Here is a 23,101-nt window from a genome sequence, read left to right as displayed (position 1 = left end):
TGAAAATGTGTTTGTAAGGGTCGCTTTTATAATATTAGTTGTTTTCTTATCCAAACCCATTTCTTCCAGTACTGATAACAGAGATTCTCTATCAATCGAATCATATGCTTTTTTGAAATCAATGAAGGAGATTACGTATGTCTTTGCCCTTGATTTTTGGTATGCCATAATGTTTTTGAGGTTTAGTATTTGTTCCGAACATGATCTACCCTTTCTAAAACCTCCCTGGTATTCCCCGATTTGCGGATCCAATTGCGGCTCTGCCCTGTTCAAAAGGACTTTAGAAAGAATCTTGTACGTTATATCCAGCAGTGATATTCCTCTGTAATTGTTGGGGTCTGTCTTCAAACCTTTCTTGTGGATAGGGTGGATGAGAGCTGTTCTCCATTCTGCGGGGATCTCTTCTTCTTTCCAGATTTGATGGAAAACACACTTTAGGGATGTAACTGCATTTTTGTCAGCCTTTTTCCATAGTTCGGCCACTATTTGATTTTCTCCGGACGCCTTGTTGTTTTTAAGTTCTGAAATGACCTTCTGTAGTTCTTCAGTCGTCGGTGGTTCTGAGCCCGGCTTCTCACGGTTGTTTGGAATGGATTCAAATTTTTCATGGATGGGTTCACAATTCAAGAGTTTCTCAAAGTAGCCTGCTAGTATTTTGCAGTTTTCCGTGTTGTTGTGAGCAATGGTCCCATTTACATCTTGAAATTGGAGGGTGGGTGCTTTGTATCTTGATAACCTTTGTTTGAACGTTCTGTAAAAGCTCCTTGTGTTGTTTTTAGCAAATTCTTCATCAATTTGGAGGAGAGTTTTGTTTTCATGTGTCTTCTTAATCCTTTTTATATTTTTATCTACCAGTTTTCTAACTGTAATGAAATTCAGTCTACTTTCGTCTGTTTTCTGTGATTGCCAATTTTGCCATGCCTGTTTTCTTGTTTCAATGAGGACATCACATTCCAGCGACCACCAGGCATGTTTTTTACTTTTTTTGTTAGGTGCTATCCGTTCAGCTGTAGTAATGAGGTTTTCCTTGATATCCCCCCAGCTTTGTATCTATTAAATTACATTATATTTTCAAAGATAGATTGTTTTCATTTATATTTCAGTAGCACATAATTCGCAGGGAACTTATTCACAGCGAAGTACTACTTAAATATTTCCTAGGAAGCAAAATGGTGTTTTGCAAAATTATCCAAGCTGCTGAGCAACAGATATTTAAAGTATTTCTTTACATAGTTTAACTATGACCTAATGAGTTAATTAAATGTGTCACTCTCTAAGTTTTCTGCCATATTTTCATATGATGTTCAGGTTCTCACTCTGTTCATGCTCGACATCTTTGAACACACAATATTAGTGAATTATTTGTCCTCCATACAGAGATAACTAACCATACAAAATTTTAGCTTTTTATCCCTCTCTATTTTCATATTATAGTGTTTCAAAGTTTAGAAGCTTTGACATTTTTAACACTACAGTGGTGCAAAATGACACTTGCTAACCTTTTGAAAATGAATTATTATTTTTTCATCTAACATCCAATCTTTGTCACATCTGGTAGTTATGTAATTTAACACTTAGGCACCGACGCCCGTAAAAATACGAGCATGCGCGACCTGCCCGAAAGTCCGGCGCCTGTAATTTTACAGGTGCGTGTTCTCGTTCTTCCCCTTCTTTCCTTTGTGTGTTCTTACGGCTCCCGCTTGTCTGGGAGGCGCTGCATGGACTGTAGTTTAAGTATTGGTCACTAGATAGTGTGGGCATGGTGTGGAAGGGTGTGCTTACGTCTTTATTTGTCAGGTTTTGTGAGCAGTGATTTTTTTCCCGCGCGGTCTCAGTGGCATCGACATGGCGAAGCGTGGCTTGACGGACAAAGAAATTGCTCGCGAGTTATATCGTGATTTAGAAGAAAGTGACGTTGATTTGTCAGAGGAAGATATTGTAGATGACTCTGATGATGATGTGGACTATGTTCAAGAAGAAGTTTCTGGCAGTTTAGGTAAAGAATTCTGGCAACAAAACATCTATAATTTTTGTTCAGATTTTCACTGAAAAAACTCTCAGTATGTAATTATGATTTTATTTGCAAATACTACTCTTCTGATAGATTCAGAAGAGGAGAGCAGGTGTCCAAGCACTTCAGCAGCAACTAATCCCGTCTACATTGTACCTGAAGAATGAGCGAGGCTGACGGCGAGGGGGAAGCCGAGACCTGCGCGCCGCACCGATTCTGAGGAAGGTTGGACAACAACTGATCGTGCACCAGATATCGATCTATTCTCAGGACAATGCAGAATATGCAGTGTTGTCAGTTTAGACCAGAACAGTGCACCTCTAGAATTTTTTTCATATTTCCTGACAGACAGTATGATGAAACATATAAAGGAACAAACTAATCTGTATGCTCCACAATGCATCAGGAAATTACAAAGCACAAATTCCCTTTGTTGTGTACATAGTTCCGTGTAGTCAGCACGTACACAACTTTCCCAATAGAGTGCGCCCCACTAAGCACAACAGCGCAGGCGCAGCGCTCGTCCTTCTCCGCACTACGAGATGGCGTTGCCTTAGAGATGGACCAAATTCTGCTTCCACCGATCCACGTATTAATATGTAATGCAGCCAATGAGATTGCTGCTAATGTAGAACCTTTTCTCCTCGTGGATCACACTCGCGCAGTGATACCTGAACGTTCGAGGTATTATAACGAGTGTACAGACCTCCGATTAGTCAGTCTGCATTAGTCTGCACCAGTCTACATTTGTCTGTACCAGTCTATAGTCAAGTTTCAGTCTGCGCCTAATAAGATTATCATATTCCTATACATAGCCATGAAGAGTCCGCCCCGGTAGCTGAGTGGTCAGCGTGACAGACTGTCAATCCTAAGGGCCCGGGTTCGATTCCCGGCTGGGTCGGAAATTTTCTCCGCTCAGGGACTGGGTGGCGTCAAACCGAAAGACCTGCACCAGGCGAACGGTCTACCCGACGGGAGGCCCTAGCCACACGACATTTCCATTTTGCCATGAAGAGAAATGTATAGACACTTTGTCAAGTATCAGAGATATGTGAGAATAAGATTAACAGACCAAGACCACAGGAACTTCAGAATGTCAATTGTAAACAGCATCCAGAATCAAGTTATGTAAGATCTATGCTTTTTATTATTTTAATAAATGTGTGTGAAAATTAATCAAGTTCTGTTTAAAGTCGGTCACCGTCAATCTGCTACTCTAAGAGTGCAAGTGGCATTTCTATTGTCTGACCTAACGGCAGAAGATAAACACGCCACGATAAGACCACGAGACATATTGCTGACACTAGCCTACTTTGTTGGAGTGACAAGTCAAATAATCTGATGGTGTGTGTACCGAAGGTCTTACAGTACGCACACCACACCCTTTCACCTACCTGCTCATTATCAAAGAAGAAAGAGGAAAGGAGTTACACTTATGGAAATAAGGAAGTTTCTGGCAAAGTGTGGCGAAAAGACACAAGCTACCAGTGTAGTGAATGTAAAGTTGCATTGTGCAAAATGCCGCGCTTCAAAATTTACCACACAAAGAGCAAAAATTCCATCCTAAAATAGTTACAGGAGGTTACTGTAGATAAAACATACTGTATCCATCATAATTACAATTTCTATGTAAAATAAAAAAAATCCTTCTAGAAAATACAGGAATATACCTTTGGCAAATTTTTCCTTTTTTCAAAAACAATGTTATAATAATAACGCTTGTCAAAAGTATGTATTAATTCAAGAGAAAGGTATTATATATGGTTTTAAACAAGAAAGTCTAGGTTTTCCAAGAAGGGTAATTGTATTGCTATAACTGAAACCTTTCATGAGTTTTAGTAGTTCAAAATACGTTAAAATCAGCCAGTCTTTACGGTAGACACCCGCGCACAATGGCTCAGGAGCCAAAGTGATAAAGTATAATGATTGTAAACAAAATTACGTAATACCTCCAAGTAAACTTACTGAGGTAGTAAAAAAATTGTATTTAGATTACTGTACTTAAACCCTGCTGTCAGCTGCATAGCGACATTACGCAGAGTCGGTGGCAATGAGTGAAAATGTGTACCAGACCAGGATTCGAATGTGGGATCTCCTGCTTACTAGGCAGGTGCAGTAACCACTGCCTATCTGGGCAATCAATCCACCTTCTTTAGTGCAGATGTGCAAATACATCTGACCTCCTGTAAGAATCTCAGAAGAGCAAATATAGAGGAAATGTACATGCGCTGCAAATAGGTGGCACACATTGGGAGAGTGGATTGGCTGTGAGGCGAGCTGAGAGAGCCTGTGCAGTTGCGATAACACTGTGTCGTGGCACGGGGCTTACTGCACCTGCCTAGTAAGCAGGAAATCCCGGGTTCGAATCCTGGTCCCATATACATTTTCACTCATTGCTGCCGATTCTGTGTAATGTTGCAATGCAGCTGACAGCAGTGATCCCTCCCCTTTCCTTTTCTTTCTTCCCCTCTCCACCTTCAATTTACATTCATGTATAACAGCTGTAGATTCTGTGTGGTGTCTGTTCTTCTGGATGTGTCCAAAAGAACTGACACCAGACATTTATACAATTAGATTATTGTGTTCCATTTTGTGAAAAAACCATAAGGTTCATTGGTTCATTCAATATCATATATAGGGGGGAAGGGATAGCCCAAAAACCTTTATCCCAAAATATTTCTCAAAGCAGGGGCTATCACATGGCAGAATAAAATTAGTTGGCTTTCTGTTTCTTTATGGTATTTTTCCTGCCATATTGGGAAGTTAAGGTGAGTTTCCATTTGGTTGCCTTACAAAATCAGTTATTGTTCAAACATTTGTAAAACTTCTTTTAATTTTTTTATCTTGTCAGTGATATTATCTTTATTAATAAATAATACTTTGTATAAAAATCATTGATCAAATGGGATGAGCATGATTAATCACTGATAGAGTGGGAACAAGCAATGTGATAGGTCTTGGGCTGTATGCTTATGATAAAACTAAATTTTTAAGCAATTAAACTTAGGAAACAAACTGTTCTTTTAAAAAATAAAATTGAAACAACAACTGATTTTCTCCTTTTTAACCACACTATATAAAATTAAAGTACTTTAAAATAGTAACTTTCTTTCTATAAATAGAGCTCATCTGCTCTTCCACTTGATGTTTCACGAGGTTAAACAATAGCAAGCACATGAAGAATTTACATTGGGATACTAACTTTCATTGTTACATATCGCAACAGAGGAGTGATCTACATTCCTACATCTTCTTGTTGACGAAAGAAACTCATAAAAAAAGTTATTTACACAATAAGAAAACAACAACATAAAATAACATGTTGAACGTAAATGTACTGATATTTTCCACTGATTTTATTTTTGTTTTGCACATGGTACACTATAATGAAAGACAAGTGATTCAACTTCCTTGTATCTTGTCCTGGAGAATTGCAGACTTCCAAAGAGTGGTTATATTAATGATACACACATGTTATAAGAGACAGGAAATGAACTTTGAAAAGATTACCTTCTCTGTCTTGTTTATTGGAAAGGATGAACATGGCCATTTAATGTGGTTTATCTATAAAGCAATGAAGAGAATATAGTATCTGTTTAACTCAAAATTAACGTGGAAAGTTATTTACATAAATGGTATGTAAAGAGGTATCTGTCCTCAATTTTAAAGTAATTATGAAATATTTGGAGAAGAGATCAAAGAGAACAATGGTCACACGGTAGTAAAGAACATTATACCACATTAGAAGTAATAATTACACCACAATCCTCTCATTTCAGCCATTGTGACAACGGAACAGTAACATCATTTTCTCACATATTTTCTTCCACAATGATACCAAAGCACCAGAAATTTTAGTATTTACAAGCTAAATATATCAATGGCGTCAGATGTTCTTATCTCACAAGCTATTTCTATTTATTCCTTAAATTGCATTTTCAGCTGAATTCCATATAATTACTGATCCCACATTCTTACAATTTTGCTTATCAATCTAATGGCTCAATCACATGAAAACTTCTGCTTCCAGAAAGTGTTTGAAATTCTGTAAAACATTCAATACTTTCTAAACATGTCTGATAAATAGAGTCATCTGAAACAAAATAAAAATTAGCCTTTACAAAGGTGAAATAATCCTCTTGATTAAATTCAAGCTTTCATCTCCACCAGAGATTTTTTTTTATATATATATAAAAATTATTATTTTTTCATTTGGAGGGTATTCATTATAGTGCTGTACACACATGTTCAGTTTAGTACTCACATAGGAGCATTTGTTACATCTTTATAGTTTTCTTCAAATGATACTGTGTTAATTACTTAAGTTATGATTAGATGAATGGTGCTGACGCACACTGTGGGGATACCATTAGCACACAGGATTTGGAGCCGGGTGGATATAATTGAGAAAAATTTACATTAGTTTTCAGATATTCACTTTTAAAAATTGAATACATTTCATGTAAAATGCATAAAATCAGCTATCTCTAACCCCCCACCTCTCGCCCCACCCTGCCCACCCCACGGCCACCATGTGCACCATTCACACCTAGAAAAATTCTAGAATTTTAATAATGTAGGAAAAGATAAATGCTACTAACCATAAAGAAGAAGCTTTAAGCTGCAGACAGGCACAACTAAAAGACACTTACATAAAGCTTTCCACCACAGTCTTCATCGGCAAGAAAGAAGCACTTACCATTCACACACACAAGCGAGGACATCTCACACACAAATAACCGCCAACTCCAGCAACTTGGGCTGGAATGCAACTATAACATGGGACACAAGCAGCAATCTGGGGGGACAGGTAAGGGGAATGGATACTGATGCACGGGTGGGGGGGAGAGAGAAACGCTGTTTGGCGGAGTGTGCAGGGCATAGAACATCCACTGGTTGCAAAGCTGTATATGAGGGATTTTTTGGTACGAAAGGAATCACAGCTGTCGAAATGCAGGTACTGTTTGTGATCAGTGTATTTAATGTGGACAGAGGTGTTGATGGAGCCACCACAGAGGGGAAAGTCAAAGTCTAGAAAGGTGTCACACTCAGTTGAGAACCACAAGGTGAGGCAGATGAGAGAAAAGGTGTCGAGGTTGTAAATGAATGAAAATAGGCCTTGAGTCCAGACAATGAAGAATAATCAATGAACCTGAACCAGACAAGGGGTATGGCATTCTGGGAGACTTGGAAGGTCTCCTATAGATGACCCACAAACAGGTTCGATGCCATGCTGGTGCCCGTGGCCATGCTGCAGATTGTTTGTATACCTTCCCTTCAAAGGAGAAGTAATTGTGGGTTAGGATAAAGATAGTATGGTGTATGAGGAATGAAGTGGTGGATTTGAAGTCTGAAGGAAGTTGGGAAAGATAGTGTTCAATAGCTGTAAGAGGATGTTAGTGTATAGGGAGGTGGACTCAAAAGTGACAAGTACGGATCCAGGAGGTAAATGGGTGGGGTTGGTGGAGACTCGGTGAAGGAAGTGGTTCAGTCCTATCCAAAGGCCTCACCTTTAGACCTAAGAGCAAATTTAACTGTGTTGGACTTGTCAGGGATAATCTCCTTCCCCCAATCTCCACAATGGGAACACTTCTTGGCCGCCAATCCATCCTACCAAAAGCAACCTAATTCCAACACTGAACCACGTCTTTTTCAGTTCATACAACAACCATCCAACCATCAGCCCCCCCCCCCCCCTTTCGTCACCTCACCAACTGCTGGCCACCTTCCAGGAATTCCTTGCCACCAACTTAGCCTCACCATTACTTCCCCAGGCCGCTTCCTAAGAACACCAAAAAAATTCCGCCACTGTTGTTATGAATTGCAGTGACTACCTCGTAGAATGCTTCTGTCAATTATCTGACTCTTCCACCTATTAACTCTGCCAGAGTGATCCCATCCCAAAATTCCAACATAACCTTCAATCCCTGCTTAATGCCTATAGCTATTCCCAGAACCTCTCCCCTGGATCCATTTTCCTCCCCACCCCTATGACACTTCGTACACCCATCTTCTACACGTTTCCCACAATCCCATCGTGGCTAATTACTGTAACCCCGTCGAAAGAATTTCAGCTCTCTTTGACCACCACTGCCAACCAACTGTCTGTAATCTAGCATCCTGAATCAAAGACATCAATTACTTCCTTCACCAACTCTCTACCATCCCACCCCTATACCTCCTGGAACCCTACTCGTCACTGTTGACACCACCTCTGTATACACTAACATACACTAACATTCCTCATGCCTACAGTCTTACTGCTATTGAACAGTAGATTTCCCAATGCTCTTCACACTCCATATCCACTACCTCATTCCTCATACATGGTACTAACTATATCCTAACCCACAACTCTGAAGGGAAGGTACAGAAACAACCATGGGCACCCACATGGCACCCTCCTATGTGAACCTGTTTATGAGCCATCTTAGAGGATTAGAGGAGACTTTCCTAGCCTCATAAAGTCCAAAACCCCTTGTCTTTTACAAGTTCATGGATGATATCTTCGTGATCTGAACTCAGGACCAAGAGACCCTATCTTCATTCCTTCACAACCTCAACACCTTCTCTCCCATCCACTTCGCTTAGTCCTCCTCAACCCAGTGTGCCACCTTCCTAGAGGTTGACCTCCTCCATTCTCACAGCTCCATTTGTACCTCTGTCCACATTAAACCCACCTGGGGATGGTATGTCTGCAGTGACAAGAACACCCTTGCTCTTTACACTATGGGTCTCACCAAGGCCTTCAGAGGCAGGCAGTCTGTCCCCAGTAGCTGAGTGGTCAGCGCAACACAATATCAATCCTAAGGGTCCGGGTTCGATTCCTGGCTGGGTCGGAGATTTTCTCTGCTTAGGGGATAAGTGTTGTGTTGTCCTAATCATCATCATTTCATCCCCATCGACATGGAAGTCGCTGAAGTGGTGTCAAATCAAAAGACTTGCACCCAGTGAACGGTCTACCCAACGGGAGGCCCTAGTCACACGACATTTATTTTATTTGAAGGCAGGCACTATCTCCCAGACTTCATCTGCAAACAGATTTTCTGTGCCATTTCCCATTACAATCACAGTCCTCCCACACCCACAAGAACTAGCCACATAGGAGTGCTACCTTCGTCACCCAGTAAATAGATATATATATGTGGGAGGGATATAGGTGGTGGAAATTGCTTGATAATTACTTGAATAATTGGAAAAATTGATTGGAAAGAATAGTTGAAAGAAATTGGAAGGTAGTTTATGAATCAGTACACAATTCTGGGTGACTTTAACTGATACCGATACCAACAGACCTTCAATATCAATACATTAAAGATCATTATTTATAATTTACATTACGTACTGCTTCACATTAATTCCACTGCGCATAGTCTGGATTATAACAATGCCGATGCAGGATTGCTCCTCCACTGTTCGCGCAAATTCCTCTTATCTGCTACAAATCTCCTTATGCAGGATCTCGGCAATGGGTGAAATGATGAACAGACAGGGATGGATGTCCAAAATGTGGGAATTAATTTTACCTTCCTAATAACTTTTTATAACACTTCTAATGTATGGTTGAGATACACAATTTTTAACAGTCCTTGTATGATGGATCCAAGCATATGTCCATATCCTACCACTTTCCAAAACAAACAGGTGAAGATACAGGAATTAATAAACTGAAGAGCATATATCTTATTTTATTTGATACAGATGTATCAAAACATTATCATTGCACAAAACAACTTATTAACTTATCTTTGACAGGGTTTATAACCTGTTCAGTTTACATATAGTTTACATGTATAAAAAGAAAAAAAATGAAAGAAAAAAAATGAAAAAAAAAATATAATTCAACACAATTGTCCCGCTCTGCACTGATGTCATATGGAGGTGCACAGTGCCTGAGCTAATTTCCCTTTTTGAGGGTTGATAATCCTGGCTGGTATGAGCACAACCTTTATTTTCGGCCATTGGAGTTATCCTGAGTTGTTATCAATTTATGTGGGCACATTAGCTTCTTTTACAGATACATATATAAGTTTTTTCTCCTAACAAAGTACTTGCTGTAACTGCATAGTTCCATTGTTGTCAGTCAGCATCTGCACAGTGTTTAGCTTGCGAAGCATGCGTTACCATCCCAGTTTGCACTCATATGTTCAGCAAGAGGCCAGAGTGTCCATGTCATGCATTTACAGTAGCTTTCAGTGCACAAATTTGTAAAGCTCGTGTTCAATGGCGTGACCCTTTGTGAAATCTTTGATGTAGTGATAAATGTAGTGATAATTGGTTTCCACATCAGTGGCCCGAGGAATTTATCTCATGACGTCATTCTCACTTATTCAGTGGTGACATCAGCTGTACATCCAACATCTGTCAACAAGGTAAGTTCCTTGCTGCTTTTACATTGTTGCTGGGCACAGGAAATTCATTTTACACAAAGTATTGCCATTTTTAGTTTGTCACGCTCACATCCACATATTGTTTTATCACATGTGCACTTAAGACTTTGCAGCCAGGTTTTGTATGTTTTTGCACTTAGTTTTTGCATTTCTTTCATACAGTTGCAATACATAAAGTTACTGTATTGCCCTTTCAACAAACACATAACATAATTAAATACAAATACAATTACAAAATACACTTATCCTATTTATTTGTTGATGCCATTATTGTCATTCATATACATTATAGTCTATAACATATTCTCTCCCCTTTTTATACATAGGGTCATTACTTGTCATTTTGTTTCCAATTTCATTACATTATTCAGTGTTTAAAAATGCAGCTAAATGTGATGAGGTATACAGAGTTGTATCATCATTATGACATGTTATGTACAATGAGCATAAAACAGTTTTTACATAAGTAACAAACATCCATAAAAATTTCAATGTAATTCAGGCGTTTGACACTTTCGTGGGTAGTTGACACTCACATTAGTTAGGTTTCAACCCCTTGATTATTTGGTAGTGCTCCTCCTTAGTTCAGCATCATGATATGTGACAGACTGCAAATGTTTTCTTCTTCACATACTTTCACACTATCACATTCACACATGTCATAAACTTACAACTATATTTACTTGTGATGTGGTCCTTTCTAATGTTTATATGGTACCTAACACTACAAGCATTTAGCTTTCTTTAGGACATGTTGATGCATCATTCCCTGGAAGAAAAAACTTAATACTAACTTAGAACTAAATCTTCAGGTTTGATGGCTACTAATAGCTCTTTCATTTATCCAACCATGTATTCATTCATTTCAATGTGCAGTCCTGCTAACACAAGACTTATTCAATGTCATGTGTGCGTCTCTACTTGCCTTATAAATCTGAAAGATAGTGTATTAGAGGTGTGGTGTGACCTCTTACTCAGATTGCCACTTATACTGTACTCACTTGTTTACCTGCAGCAAGACTTTTCTCATCCATCAAGTATAATAAGTGTGTGCACTTTCAATACTTAAATTTGTAAATATTATACAATTACAATGTATATAGCTGCATAGGTTAAGTATATATCTTGTAGTTTATCATCCCTTTCCTGTGTATATAATCCCCTAGCTTATCTTTGTGTGTGTGTGTATTTTGTAAATAGTCATAGTTGTAGTATAGACTCTCTCTTAATTTTCTCTGTACCTGTTTATTCAATAGGCTTTACAAATGCTAGTGCAGGCTGTATCTCATCAGGTTTGTTTGTTTTGGGCACTCCAAGACTCCAAGCTCTGCCTGTCTGGGCACATGCACTTGTGGTTTGTTGACTAGCTTGCTCCATAATGCACATGCACTGCGTTGCTCTGATAGCACTTGTTACAACTTTTAATGTATGGTTAAGATACACAATTTTTAACAATGCTGGTACAATGGATCCAAGAATACATCTGTAAATGACCTCTTTCTGAAACAAACCTGTGAAGATACAGGAATTAATTAACTGAAATGCATATTTCTTATTTTGTTTCATACATATGTATCAAAACATTGTCTTTGCCACAAAACAACTCATTAATTTATTTTTGTCAGGGTCTATAACCCATTCGATTTACATATAGTTTGCATGTATAAAAGAAAAGAATGAAAAAATAATACGATTTAACACACCAGTATCACCCCTCACTGGAGCAACTGAACCACATCCTTTGTCAGTGCTCTGATTACCTGTCATCATGCCCAGGAATGGGGGACATCCTACCTTAGATAATTCCCACCCTTCTCTGAAGCGGTGTTCTATCATCCACCCAATATCCACAACAACCTAGTCCATCCCTATGCCATTCCCAATCCCAACCCTTTTCCAAAACAATCATGTCCCTATGAAAGACACAGGTGCAAGATCTGCCCAATCCACCCACTCAGCAGTTCCTATTGCAGGCCTGTCGCGGGTTTATTCTACCCCACCGTGCGCCAGGCCACCTGTGATAGCATCCGAGTGATTTACTGTATCTGCTGCAATCACTGCACAGCTTTTTATATCGGTATGACTAACAGCTAGCTGTCCACCGGGATGAATGTCCACCACAAAACTGTGGCCGAGAGCAAAATAGACCACCTCATGACACAACATGCAGCTGAACTAACATGCTTTTTTTAATGGCTCCTTTACTATCTGAACCATCTTGATCCTCCCTTCCACTACCTGCTTTTTTGAACTGTGCAGATGGGAGTTATCCTTACAAGTCATTCTCTGCCCCTGCAGTTATCCCAGCTTGAACGTATGGTAACATACTCTTCCCACACCCTCCACCCAACAGTTTCCACCCCATATGTCCTATCATCTCCTCCCCATTTTTGTCTCCCACCCTCTGCCAATACATGCACCCATCTTTCCCCACTTCTCTCTTTTTTGTCTCCGTTTTCCCCCAACTCCCTGCCCCACAACCTTCTGATGCTGTGCTTGTTGGCATTCTAGTTACTGCAAACTTTACCAGACGGTGTTCACCTGTCTCCCCACATACTAACTACCATCCCTTCCCCTTCCTGCCATCTCCACATTACTGCTTGCATCCCATGTGAGAGTTGCCTTCTGGCCTGAACTGCTAGAGTTGGCAGTCATTTGTGCATGAGGTGTGCTTGCTTGTGTGTATGAATAGTGAATTTTTCTCTTTTACCAATTAAGGCTGTGGCCGAAAGCTTTAGGTAAGTGTCTTTTAATTGTGCCTGTCTGTAACTTAACATGTCTTCTTTATGGTAAGTAGCAATCTTTACCTACATTGTTGATATTCCTATCTGGAGTTTCTATTGTTAGAATCCTTAATAATGTGACAACATTTCATTACTGTACCATTTACTTCAGGTTCCAGATTTATTCCTATTTTATGGCTAAGTTTTGCTAAAAATCACATTAAAAAAAGATTTGGGACTTGCTGCACCAAGTAATTAGAAACTTCAAAAGAATTTCGAATATTTTGCTGAGTTCAATTTAGTGTTGTTGGTACAGTCAGCAACTTAAATTGTGTTTTCTTGTAGTTTTGTGTAAATTACGAAACAGCAAGTCTGCATCAGCAGCATTTTCTTCTACATTATGTGACACTGTACAATCAGTTTCCCTGACCTCTTTAAATGCATGTAATTTCAAAGGTGAGAGTCCTGCTTCTGTGAAAGTACTGTTTAAAGAGTTAATAGAACAGAAAATGTAAATATTTCACATTGCATTGTACGTGTGGAAGAAAGTGATATAACAATACATAAAAAACATGTAACTGACTTTGGCAAAGATGACGCTCTGACGATCTCGGACCATGACTTGTCTGTCAGCCAAGTAGGTGCAGGATTTGCATATGGATTATCTAATGCAACACCTCCTGTCAGAAGAAATGACCAATTCTCTTCACACACCAAACCCTGAAATATGGTGAAAGCCATTACAAACTCATACCAACCAAATGAAAGACACACACTGATAACAATATTTCATTTGTATAATCATGATCAATGATGGACATTACATTTACCACAAAATTAACAGTAAAATAATACACTATTACACTATACCACTAATGGAAATTCCTGGGTAGAAAAAATACAAAAAATAAGGGAAAGGCAACCACCTACCTATGGAGGACTGGTGTGTGCCACACAGGAACACTTAATAGAGAACAGTTAATGCTAGCTTTTGAGCTCTCGCTTTTGCTCTTTTTCTAGTAAGAGTACACACATTCACACTAACAACCACACAGACACCCAAATGTACACACTCTCATTAGCAATGAGGCATCTGTGTTCTTTGCAGAAAACGTGGGGAAAGAGAAATGGAAAGGGGGAGGGGGATTCAAATGGTACAGGTTGTGAAGCAGCCACTGAACTGGAGTGTGTCATGCTTAGCAGTGTGTTTCACCAATGGATGGTCATCTCTGTTCTTGGGCAGTGGCAGTGGCCTTTCATTCTGGTGGGAAGAAGTATAGAGTTATGTGAAAAGTTTAAGAATTCCAAGTCCTCAGAATTTAAGCCACATAAAATCTTTTAAGAATTGATAGGGTAGTCAGAACCTTCTTAGGAGAGTTCAATGCTTCTGAAGATTATTTCTTAAAACTGTAGTATGTAACCATGGTCTGTTTTGATTATTGAAGTTCATACTAGAAGGTCTGTAAAATCTCGCTACTATAAGTATAAAATTGTGTCATAGGAAATTTTCAACATCTAATTGTCTTAAATCATAATTAACAAAACCAAGAGACTAACATGAATGAATGCTACAGTTAAGCAATGCTATGTTCATGTGTAATATACATTACTCACAGCTCAATATATTTTTCATTAATTTACAAATTTTTCTAATGAAAATGAGGAATTTCTAGTAAATAAAAAACTATATTATGTGTAAGCATGAAAAGAATCACTATCATACTGTTCTTTGTAAATATATGTAGGGACAAATTGCAGAAGCCTTTTAACAGTAAAAACATTACACAGAACATATGGCATGTAGATACATCAACACCAAGATCATTAATCTAAGTGGGGGAGCATATAGTGGTACATACTACTTCAGGGGGTTGAGGTGCAACCCTACATATCCTTATTGATGACTGATACTCTCAACAAAAGTAATTTTTTACAGTAAAATATCTAACACAAACACTGAGATACTGTGTGGCTATTTTATTTACTTTGTATGTAGAGACCCATATTATGGGAGGACACGGATCTTCAGCATACGACAGCATTTACAGCAATTTAAAGAGATGAAATACCTGCCCAGTCACAGCAACAAGAATTTGTTGGATCATCATCCCACCCTGGAGATGAGTAGACTGCACAAGAAAATATATTATAACAGTAAAGGCATGTTGTAAAGAAACTAGAGGAACTTTTGGAAGGAGAACAATGGTGCATTCTGAGTTAAGAATGTATCAGGTAAATACTAGATGTCAATGTATTTAAAAGATAGGAAAATATATTGAATTTCAGTATATACATTATGGAAGACAAACTGCAACTGTGATTTAAATTGGTGATTTATTTGCATATAAATATGCAACCAGTCATTTTTTTGGATTCTTGATAGGATTTATTTTCTGTACCATTAACTACTTTTTGAGCAACTGCTGTCTCATCATCAAATGGAGATTTTACAGGAACTTTATATTCTGAACCATGTGCAGCCACAATCTGTGAAGGGGGTGCTGGGAATTTTATTTATCAGTAAGTTAAAGATTATTCAATGAAAGGTTCTTATGTTTGGGGTACTTGTGCCCTGTCTTGGGATATCTGTGGCAGAAATGGGAACAAACTTGCCATGGATATCTGCTAGCATCACCACCACAGCATCTAACTGCACATGGTCCAGATAATGTTCCCACAACAACTCCATCTGATGATGATTCTGTAGTGGCTCAAAACTAGTAAACAAAACAACTAGTTAATGGAAAAATAAATTGTGTCAAAATTCCAAAAGGACTGGTTTCATATTTATATGCAAATAAATCGCCAAATATATTGAATTTTAAATTACAACTAGCGTGGAATGTTTGTTCTTGAAATCTGGTGTCGAGGAAACAACAATTTTTGAGTTTAAAGGCAGCTTTGGCAATGGAGTCCAGAAGATCACTGTGGGAAGTACTCAGTCAAATTAGTGTTATATATAACTATCAGCATGCAACATGTGAAGCAACAGCTATACCAAAGTTGTCAAAGCTGAAGTATTAGGATTAATGACATTCTTTTATCAATGTGATTCTTAATTGGCAAGTGCACCATGATACTTGTCATATCATGTTTAATTTGTTGATTATACTTCAGACAATGTTCCGTAACAGTGCACTTGTTTAGCCCGCATCTCGTGGTCGTGCGGTAGCGTTCTCGCTTCCCATGCCCGGGTTCCCGGGTTCGATTTTCTCTGCCTCGTGATGGCTGGGTGTTATGTGATGTCCTTAGGTTAGATAGGTTTAAGTAGTTCTAAGTTCTAGGGGACTGATGACCATAGCTGTTAAGTCCCATAGTGCTCAGAGCCATCTGAGTTCACATGTTTGGTTCTTTTAGTTGGACGTGTTGCTGATGCTCTTGGAAATCTCTCCTCAGCTGTTCTCATACTTTGCATCACTTAAGGGGATATTGTATGTCCTTTGCCACCAACGTTAAATTATCGATTTTTTTGAGACCCATTATCTTGGAAACTTTTTAAGACACCAGCTTACAATTTTCCATAATTATTGTATGCACCTTTCTAGATACACTGAACTAGAATTATTACTGAATTGTATTGTTGGACAAACACTCCATTTTTGACAAAAGTTTGTAAATAAATGAATATAAAAACTTAACAACTCAGGATATTTTAGTTATTCTAGTTCCATATGTGTTGAATCTCACACTTGGCATACTGTGAAAATTTCATGTCTCTACCATCAGTACTTTTTTAGGAAAAGGGTCATTTATTACGAAAAATGTAGTTCAGAAATGTTGAGGTTTAGAACCTTTTTATTACAAATTCTTATACAGACTTATATTTTTCTGCATCTTTTATGCACTAGTATTGCCCTGGCCCATAGTCTGTCTCTTCTTCAGTGTAACAATAGCCCAGTACTTGCTGCCTCCTTTTCTTTCTTGCTTCTTTTGTCATTTGCTAAGCAACTAACCCTGCTTCACGCACACGAAACTCATCCAGTTCCTGCAGTCATTTAGCTGTGTTCTGTCCAAATCTTACCCTAATTTCTCCAGAACCTTAAGTCTTTCATAGTTCCCACCAGTAAAAGTTATTACAGCATCAGACACTGCTAACTTTAGAATCATAAGGCCAACAAATATATTTTTAGGCACGTGGAACCACACAACATTATTGAAAAACTCATTCACATTCTGGGTCTTCCCATGTAAACACTTCTTTAGTAGCTCAGGATTTGCCAAATCTCTGTAAATATGTTTGATTACCTCTATTACTGCCACAGGAAGAGAATGTTTATGTGTAAATTCATGCAGGGTGCCAGAAAATTCAGCTTGTCTATATTTACACCAAGTGTTTGGAGGAGGTGGACACAAAGCACACACCTTTTACCAATTCACCTAAAGCCATGGAACAGTCTCACATTAGTTTCATACAATTCATTACCTGAACACATTGATGATGTATGAAATGCTTTTTCGTTTCTAGGTATTTGCACTTCTGAAATTTAATAATTAATTTAGACACAACACCTATTCTAGCTCCAATATACTCATAAAGTGTAACTTCACCACCAGAAAGACAGCAAGAGACAGTTTCAGAAAGAACTTGTGCAAGGATTTGCAGATTCATAATGACGTTGTCCTTAATATCATTTCTTTTACCACTGCCACACGTTTCTAAAGTTACTTTCCTTTTCGATGCACTAGGGGGCGTGGTCACATCAGAAACATTATCGTGGTTTCCTTCTCTGCTAGCACACTTGTTTTCAAGTACTTCAGAAGAAAATGCTGTTCTCACATATCGGTTACTCACACATGTGTGTTTCTTAAACTTACTTTTATACTTAGAAATTTTATTTTCATATAAAAAGCAATAGAAGTTAGCTTAATACAAAAATAGGCTACTATTTCTCTGTCTCAGTCTGAATCTCAATCTCTTCCTGATCAGAATATCCATATCCTGGAACCAAAATTGTTTGAGTTTGTGTAAAAAGTGAACAGAGGTGCAGATGTGGTGTTCGCATTTCCCCAAATTTTCACAGAGAATATGTTTTACGTAGTTTACAACCTGGTATGTAGGTGCACTAATATTACTAACTATGGTTCTTAGAGGAATGCTCACTTACGTCTTTAGAAAAGCCATATAGTCATGGTGCCACTACTGATCACGTTTTAAGACCCTTAATGTTGTTAAGTGGTGAGCCTGATTCATTAAGAAGAGGCCTTATCTTCCTCCCAATTTTATTTGTAGGATCAACATTGTCTGTCTGTAGGCAACAACATTCAGAAGATTGAAAATTTTCTTATTCTAGTCCACACGACATTTAGATTGTAGTGTTGCCCTCATTGGATGGCAGAATTATCATTTTCTTGTCTTCTCACATATTTATCACCATTCTTCGATATGTTGGATCTTAGCACTGATACTTTGGTAAGTGCTCTAAAGGTTTCGAGGAAATGCTCTTCTTTTGCTTCCAGTGATAATGAAGATGTAATATGCTCCACAGAGCTAAAGTAAACGGCTAATGGAAGCATTTTTAGAGTGGGTGTGAAATCTAGCCCTTTAGCAGGGATTTCACTGTATCTTCGTCCAGATGTTTTTTAGTGAGGTTAATTATTGAATGGCTCCCTGCATTTAATCTTTGCCTTTTGTGCAAGCAATCAGATTTTGGTTTCTGGCTTGTAGCTGTATTCAATGGCATTGATTCTGATTGTAACAATGTTATAATGTCAACCTATTCTCAAGAATCTGCAGTGAGTTAAGATCTCACTGACCATTACATCTGCCACAGTTGGGAAACACTGAGAGAATACACGTTTCACGGAATATCTGTGCAGGCTCTGAAAAACAGAAGAGCATCTGGGTGCATTGCAAGAATCTGGAGTCCAATTCAGCTACTACAAATACCAACTCAAAACCAACAATAATTAACAGTCTGGTTGGCGTCCATGCAGAAACTACAGAAAACAGCACAACCCGGTAGATCATTGACATATTTGGCATAAAATGGAAACAACAATGCTGCGTAACATCTGGAAGCAACTATTAACCAATTGTGCCGAGAAAACCTGAGAGATAATTTTTTTTATTAACAGCATCATTGGAACCACTTATTTCACTGCAGTCTACCTAGACGCATTCATCTACATAAACATCCTTATATGCTCTCCACAAGCTACTAAAGAAGAAATAGGGTGTGTGGTGGAGGTTACATTGCAGCACTAATAGTCATTTCTCTTCCTGCTCCTCTCACAAATAGAATAAGGGAGAAACAACTGGTTATATCATCACAAGAACTAGGAATTTTGTCTAAATATTTCTATTCTCCTACTCACTGACGGCACCTTCCCATACACCACAGCATCATCAACCAACCGCCACAGATGGCTCCTCACCCTGTGTGTCATGTCATTTACACATACAGCGAATAACAATAGTCCTATTACACTTCCTTGTGGCGCGGCTGACGAAACACTCACCTCTGATGTGCACTCACCATTGAGGACAACATACTGGGTCCTATTGCTTAAGAAGTCTTCGGGCTACTCACATATCTTGGAACCTATTCTGTATATCTGTATCTTTGTTAATAGTCTGCAGTAGGGCAATGTGTCAAACGATTTTCAGAAATCTAGAAATATGGAAGGAGGGCAAAAGGCAGATTACATATTTCTAGATTTCCAGAAAATATTTGACACAGTACCCACTGCAGACTATGATGAAACTCTAAGCATATGCATAAGGCTCCCAGATATGAGAATGGCTAGAAGATTTCTTAAGTAATACAACCCAGTATGTTCTCCTCGACGGTGAGTGCTCATCGGAGACAACAGTATAAGCAGGAGTGCCCCTGGGAATTGTGATTGGACCACTCTTATTCTTTGTATACACAAATGATCTGGCAGACACGATTAACGGCAATGTATGGCTGTTTGCTGATGATGCTGTGTTGAATGGGAATGTGTCCTGACTGTAGCAGGATATGCGATGACTTAAGACAGAATTTCTAGTTGGTGTGATGAGTGGCAGCTTGCTCTATAGGGTCCAGGCACATTGATGTGAGCACCACCTATGTTGAACTTCTACATGCAATAACCACTCACAGACAGCAGGTGGCATCACCAATAGTGGAGGGTGCATAAAGAATGTTGGAGGGATGTGGAAAACAGGACAGTCATTGTTGCAATGCAGAAATGGAGTGATATATCTCACATCCAACAGGGCATTATCACTGGCTTTTGTGCCAAGATTGGAAGGATTTTTGCAAGTTTGTAAACTGTTTGTGTGCCCCAATAGTTGAAGTATACCGTGCAAGATACAATGGCGCTATCCACAATAGGTACTGAGGCAATTGTGGTGCATTGGGAAACACAGACGACGGGTGAACAGCAGTTGCACAGATGAACGTGTGAGCTACCGACAGTGGGTCCTCGAAAACTGTTCGGTGAACACTGCTGAGCATGGGCCTGGGCAGCATGTGCCAGGTTTGTGCAATCACAGTGACTGTTGTTTAACAGCAATGAAGGCTGGAATGTCCAACGAAATATCACTACTCGCATCCACTGTGTGTTGAGAGGTTGCCTTTTCTTATGAATCACATTTTATGCTTCATTATCATGAAACACCTGCAAACAAACACCCTGCAACAAGCACTGGAAGGGCTGAGGCTGCAGAAGGGAGTCTTATGAGCTGGGGACTGTAGCTGTGGCATTCCATTGGTGATCTTGTCATTCTGGAAGGCACCACGGATCATCACAGGTACCTATATTTCCTTAGGTAAGATGCTGATTCCTACATGCAGTTTGTTTTTTCCTTGGCACAATGTCACCTACCGACAGGACAATGCAATGTGTCACACAGTTTACAGTTTATGTGCGTGGTTCGTAGTGCACCGGGATGAGGTTATTCTACTCCCTCGGCAACCGAACTTACTGGATTTAAACCCCATTGAGAATCTACGGTACTAGCTTAATTGGGCTGTTTGTGCTGTGGATCCTAAACTGAGAAATGGTGTTCACATGGCTCCACACCACTGTCAGTGCCTTTCAGAACCTCACTGACTTTCGTCCCACATGTCTTGCAGTGATCCGTGCTGCAAAAGTGGTTATTCATGCCTTTCATAGATGGTCACATTAGTGTGACTCAGCCATGTAAATGTAGAAAAATATAAGTTAATGCAGATGAGTAGGAAAAGTCAGAGTGTAACATTTGGATACAGTATTAGTTATACATCAATGAAATATCTAGCTGTAACACTGAATGTGATATGAAATGGAATGAGCACATCAGGCTGATAATAGGGAAGGCGAATGCTAGACTTCATTTTATGGAGAGTATTTTGGGGAAGTGTAGCTAATCTATGAAGGAGATTGCATATAGAAAGCTAGTGACACCAGTATTTGAGTACTGCTCTAGTGTCTGAGGTCTCCACAAAGTTGGATTAAAGAAAGACATTGAAGCAATTCAGAGGCATTGGGAATCCCTGTTGGGAACACAATGCACTTTTTGCGAAGCACTAGTGCAGAAGTTTAGAGAAATGGCGTTCCAACTGAAGACTGATTCTACTGCTGCCACTGTAAATTTAGTGTAAGGACCACAAAGATAAGATGAGAGAAATTACAGCTCGTATGGAGGCTTATAAACAGTAGTTTTCCCTCATACTATTTGCAAGTTTGCCGGGATAGGAAATGACTAGTGGTGCTATCCTATGCCATACACCGTATGGTGGCTTGCACAGTATGTATGTAGATGTAGATGTAGAATATGGAATCTGCCTCTTGCCTTCATCAATAGTTCACATGATATCATGTGAATAAAGGACAAATTGAGTTTTGCTCAAGCGATGGTTCCAAAAGCTGAACTGATTAGTGGATAGCAGTTTTTCCATCTTAAGGGACTTTATTATAATCAAACTGAGAATATGTTCATGAATTCTACAGAAAATCAACGTTAAGGATATTGGTCTGTAATTTTGTGGCACAGTTATTTTACCCCACTTATATACAGGAGACACCTCTGCTTTCTTGCAGTCCTACGATGTACTAGCAACAACCTGTCACATGCTACATGCGCTACCATTCCTCTTCCCATCTGCTGTCATACAAGTGCTTTCACACACAGTCCTGGGGTCAGTTATCTTACATGTTACTGTGAAGAGAATTTCACAGTGCACTGAAAGGCATATGTCAAAATGGGGCCTGTGGAATTGATGATGTCACCTCACAATTACTGAGGTTTTGGGAGAACCAGCACTGACTAAACTCTGCTATCTGGCATGCAATATATATGAAATAAGCTAAACACCCTCAAACTTCATGAAGAACATAACAATCCCAACTCCACAGGAGGCAGATGCCAGCAGCTGTGATTATTACTGAACCATCAGTGTAATAAGTCATGGTTGCAAAATACTAACATGAATTGTTAATGAAGGAATGTAAAATTGCTAGAAGCTGACCCCAGGTAGATCAGTTTGGGTTCAAGATTAATATCAGAATGTGCAAGGCAATACAAAGCTTATGATTAATCTTAGAAGGCTTGGACTGAAGAAAGGTAACCCAACAGTCATGGCAATTGCAGATATAGGGAAACTTTTGATAATACTAACTGGAATAAATATTTGAAATTCAGAAGTTAATAGTGATAAAATACATGGAGTAAAACATTACCCACAACTTGTACAGATATCAGACCAAAATTATACGAGTTGAAGGCTATAATAAGAAGCAGTAGCTGAGAAGGGAGCACGGTTGAGTTGTACCATCTCCCAGATCTCATTCAATCGATACAATGAGCAAGGAGTGAAGGAAATAAAACAGAAATTTGGGAAGAGAATTAAAGTACACCGAGAAGAAATAAAAACTTTTTTACTGATGATATTGAAATTTCATCACACATGGCAAAGGATGTGGATGAGAAGTTGAACAGAATAGATTGTTTCTTGAAAAGATGTTATAATGTGAATATTAACCAACATAAAACAAGGACAATGGAATGG

At 38.9% G+C, this 23,101-nt stretch overlaps 1 protein-coding gene across 1 annotated transcript in view; it reads right to left on the bottom strand.

Moving 5' to 3' along the window:
• Positions 1-23,101, bottom strand: part of LOC126235648 (dynein axonemal heavy chain 3) — a 1,245,905-nt gene that overhangs the window by 210,602 nt on the left and 1,012,202 nt on the right. Inside the window, exon 54 of the mRNA XM_049944362.1 lies at positions 13,708-13,844. Coding sequence (XP_049800319.1) covers positions 13,708-13,844 — 137 coding nt within the window. The remainder of the gene's footprint in view (positions 1-13,707; positions 13,845-23,101) is intronic.

This window comes from Schistocerca nitens, chromosome 2, assembly GCF_023898315.1.
Source record: "Schistocerca nitens isolate TAMUIC-IGC-003100 chromosome 2, iqSchNite1.1, whole genome shotgun sequence".
Lineage (NCBI taxonomy): Eukaryota > Metazoa > Arthropoda > Insecta > Orthoptera > Acrididae > Schistocerca > Schistocerca nitens.
The sequence above is the reverse complement of the archived record's forward strand: the minus strand, read 5'-3'. Positions and strand labels throughout refer to the sequence as shown.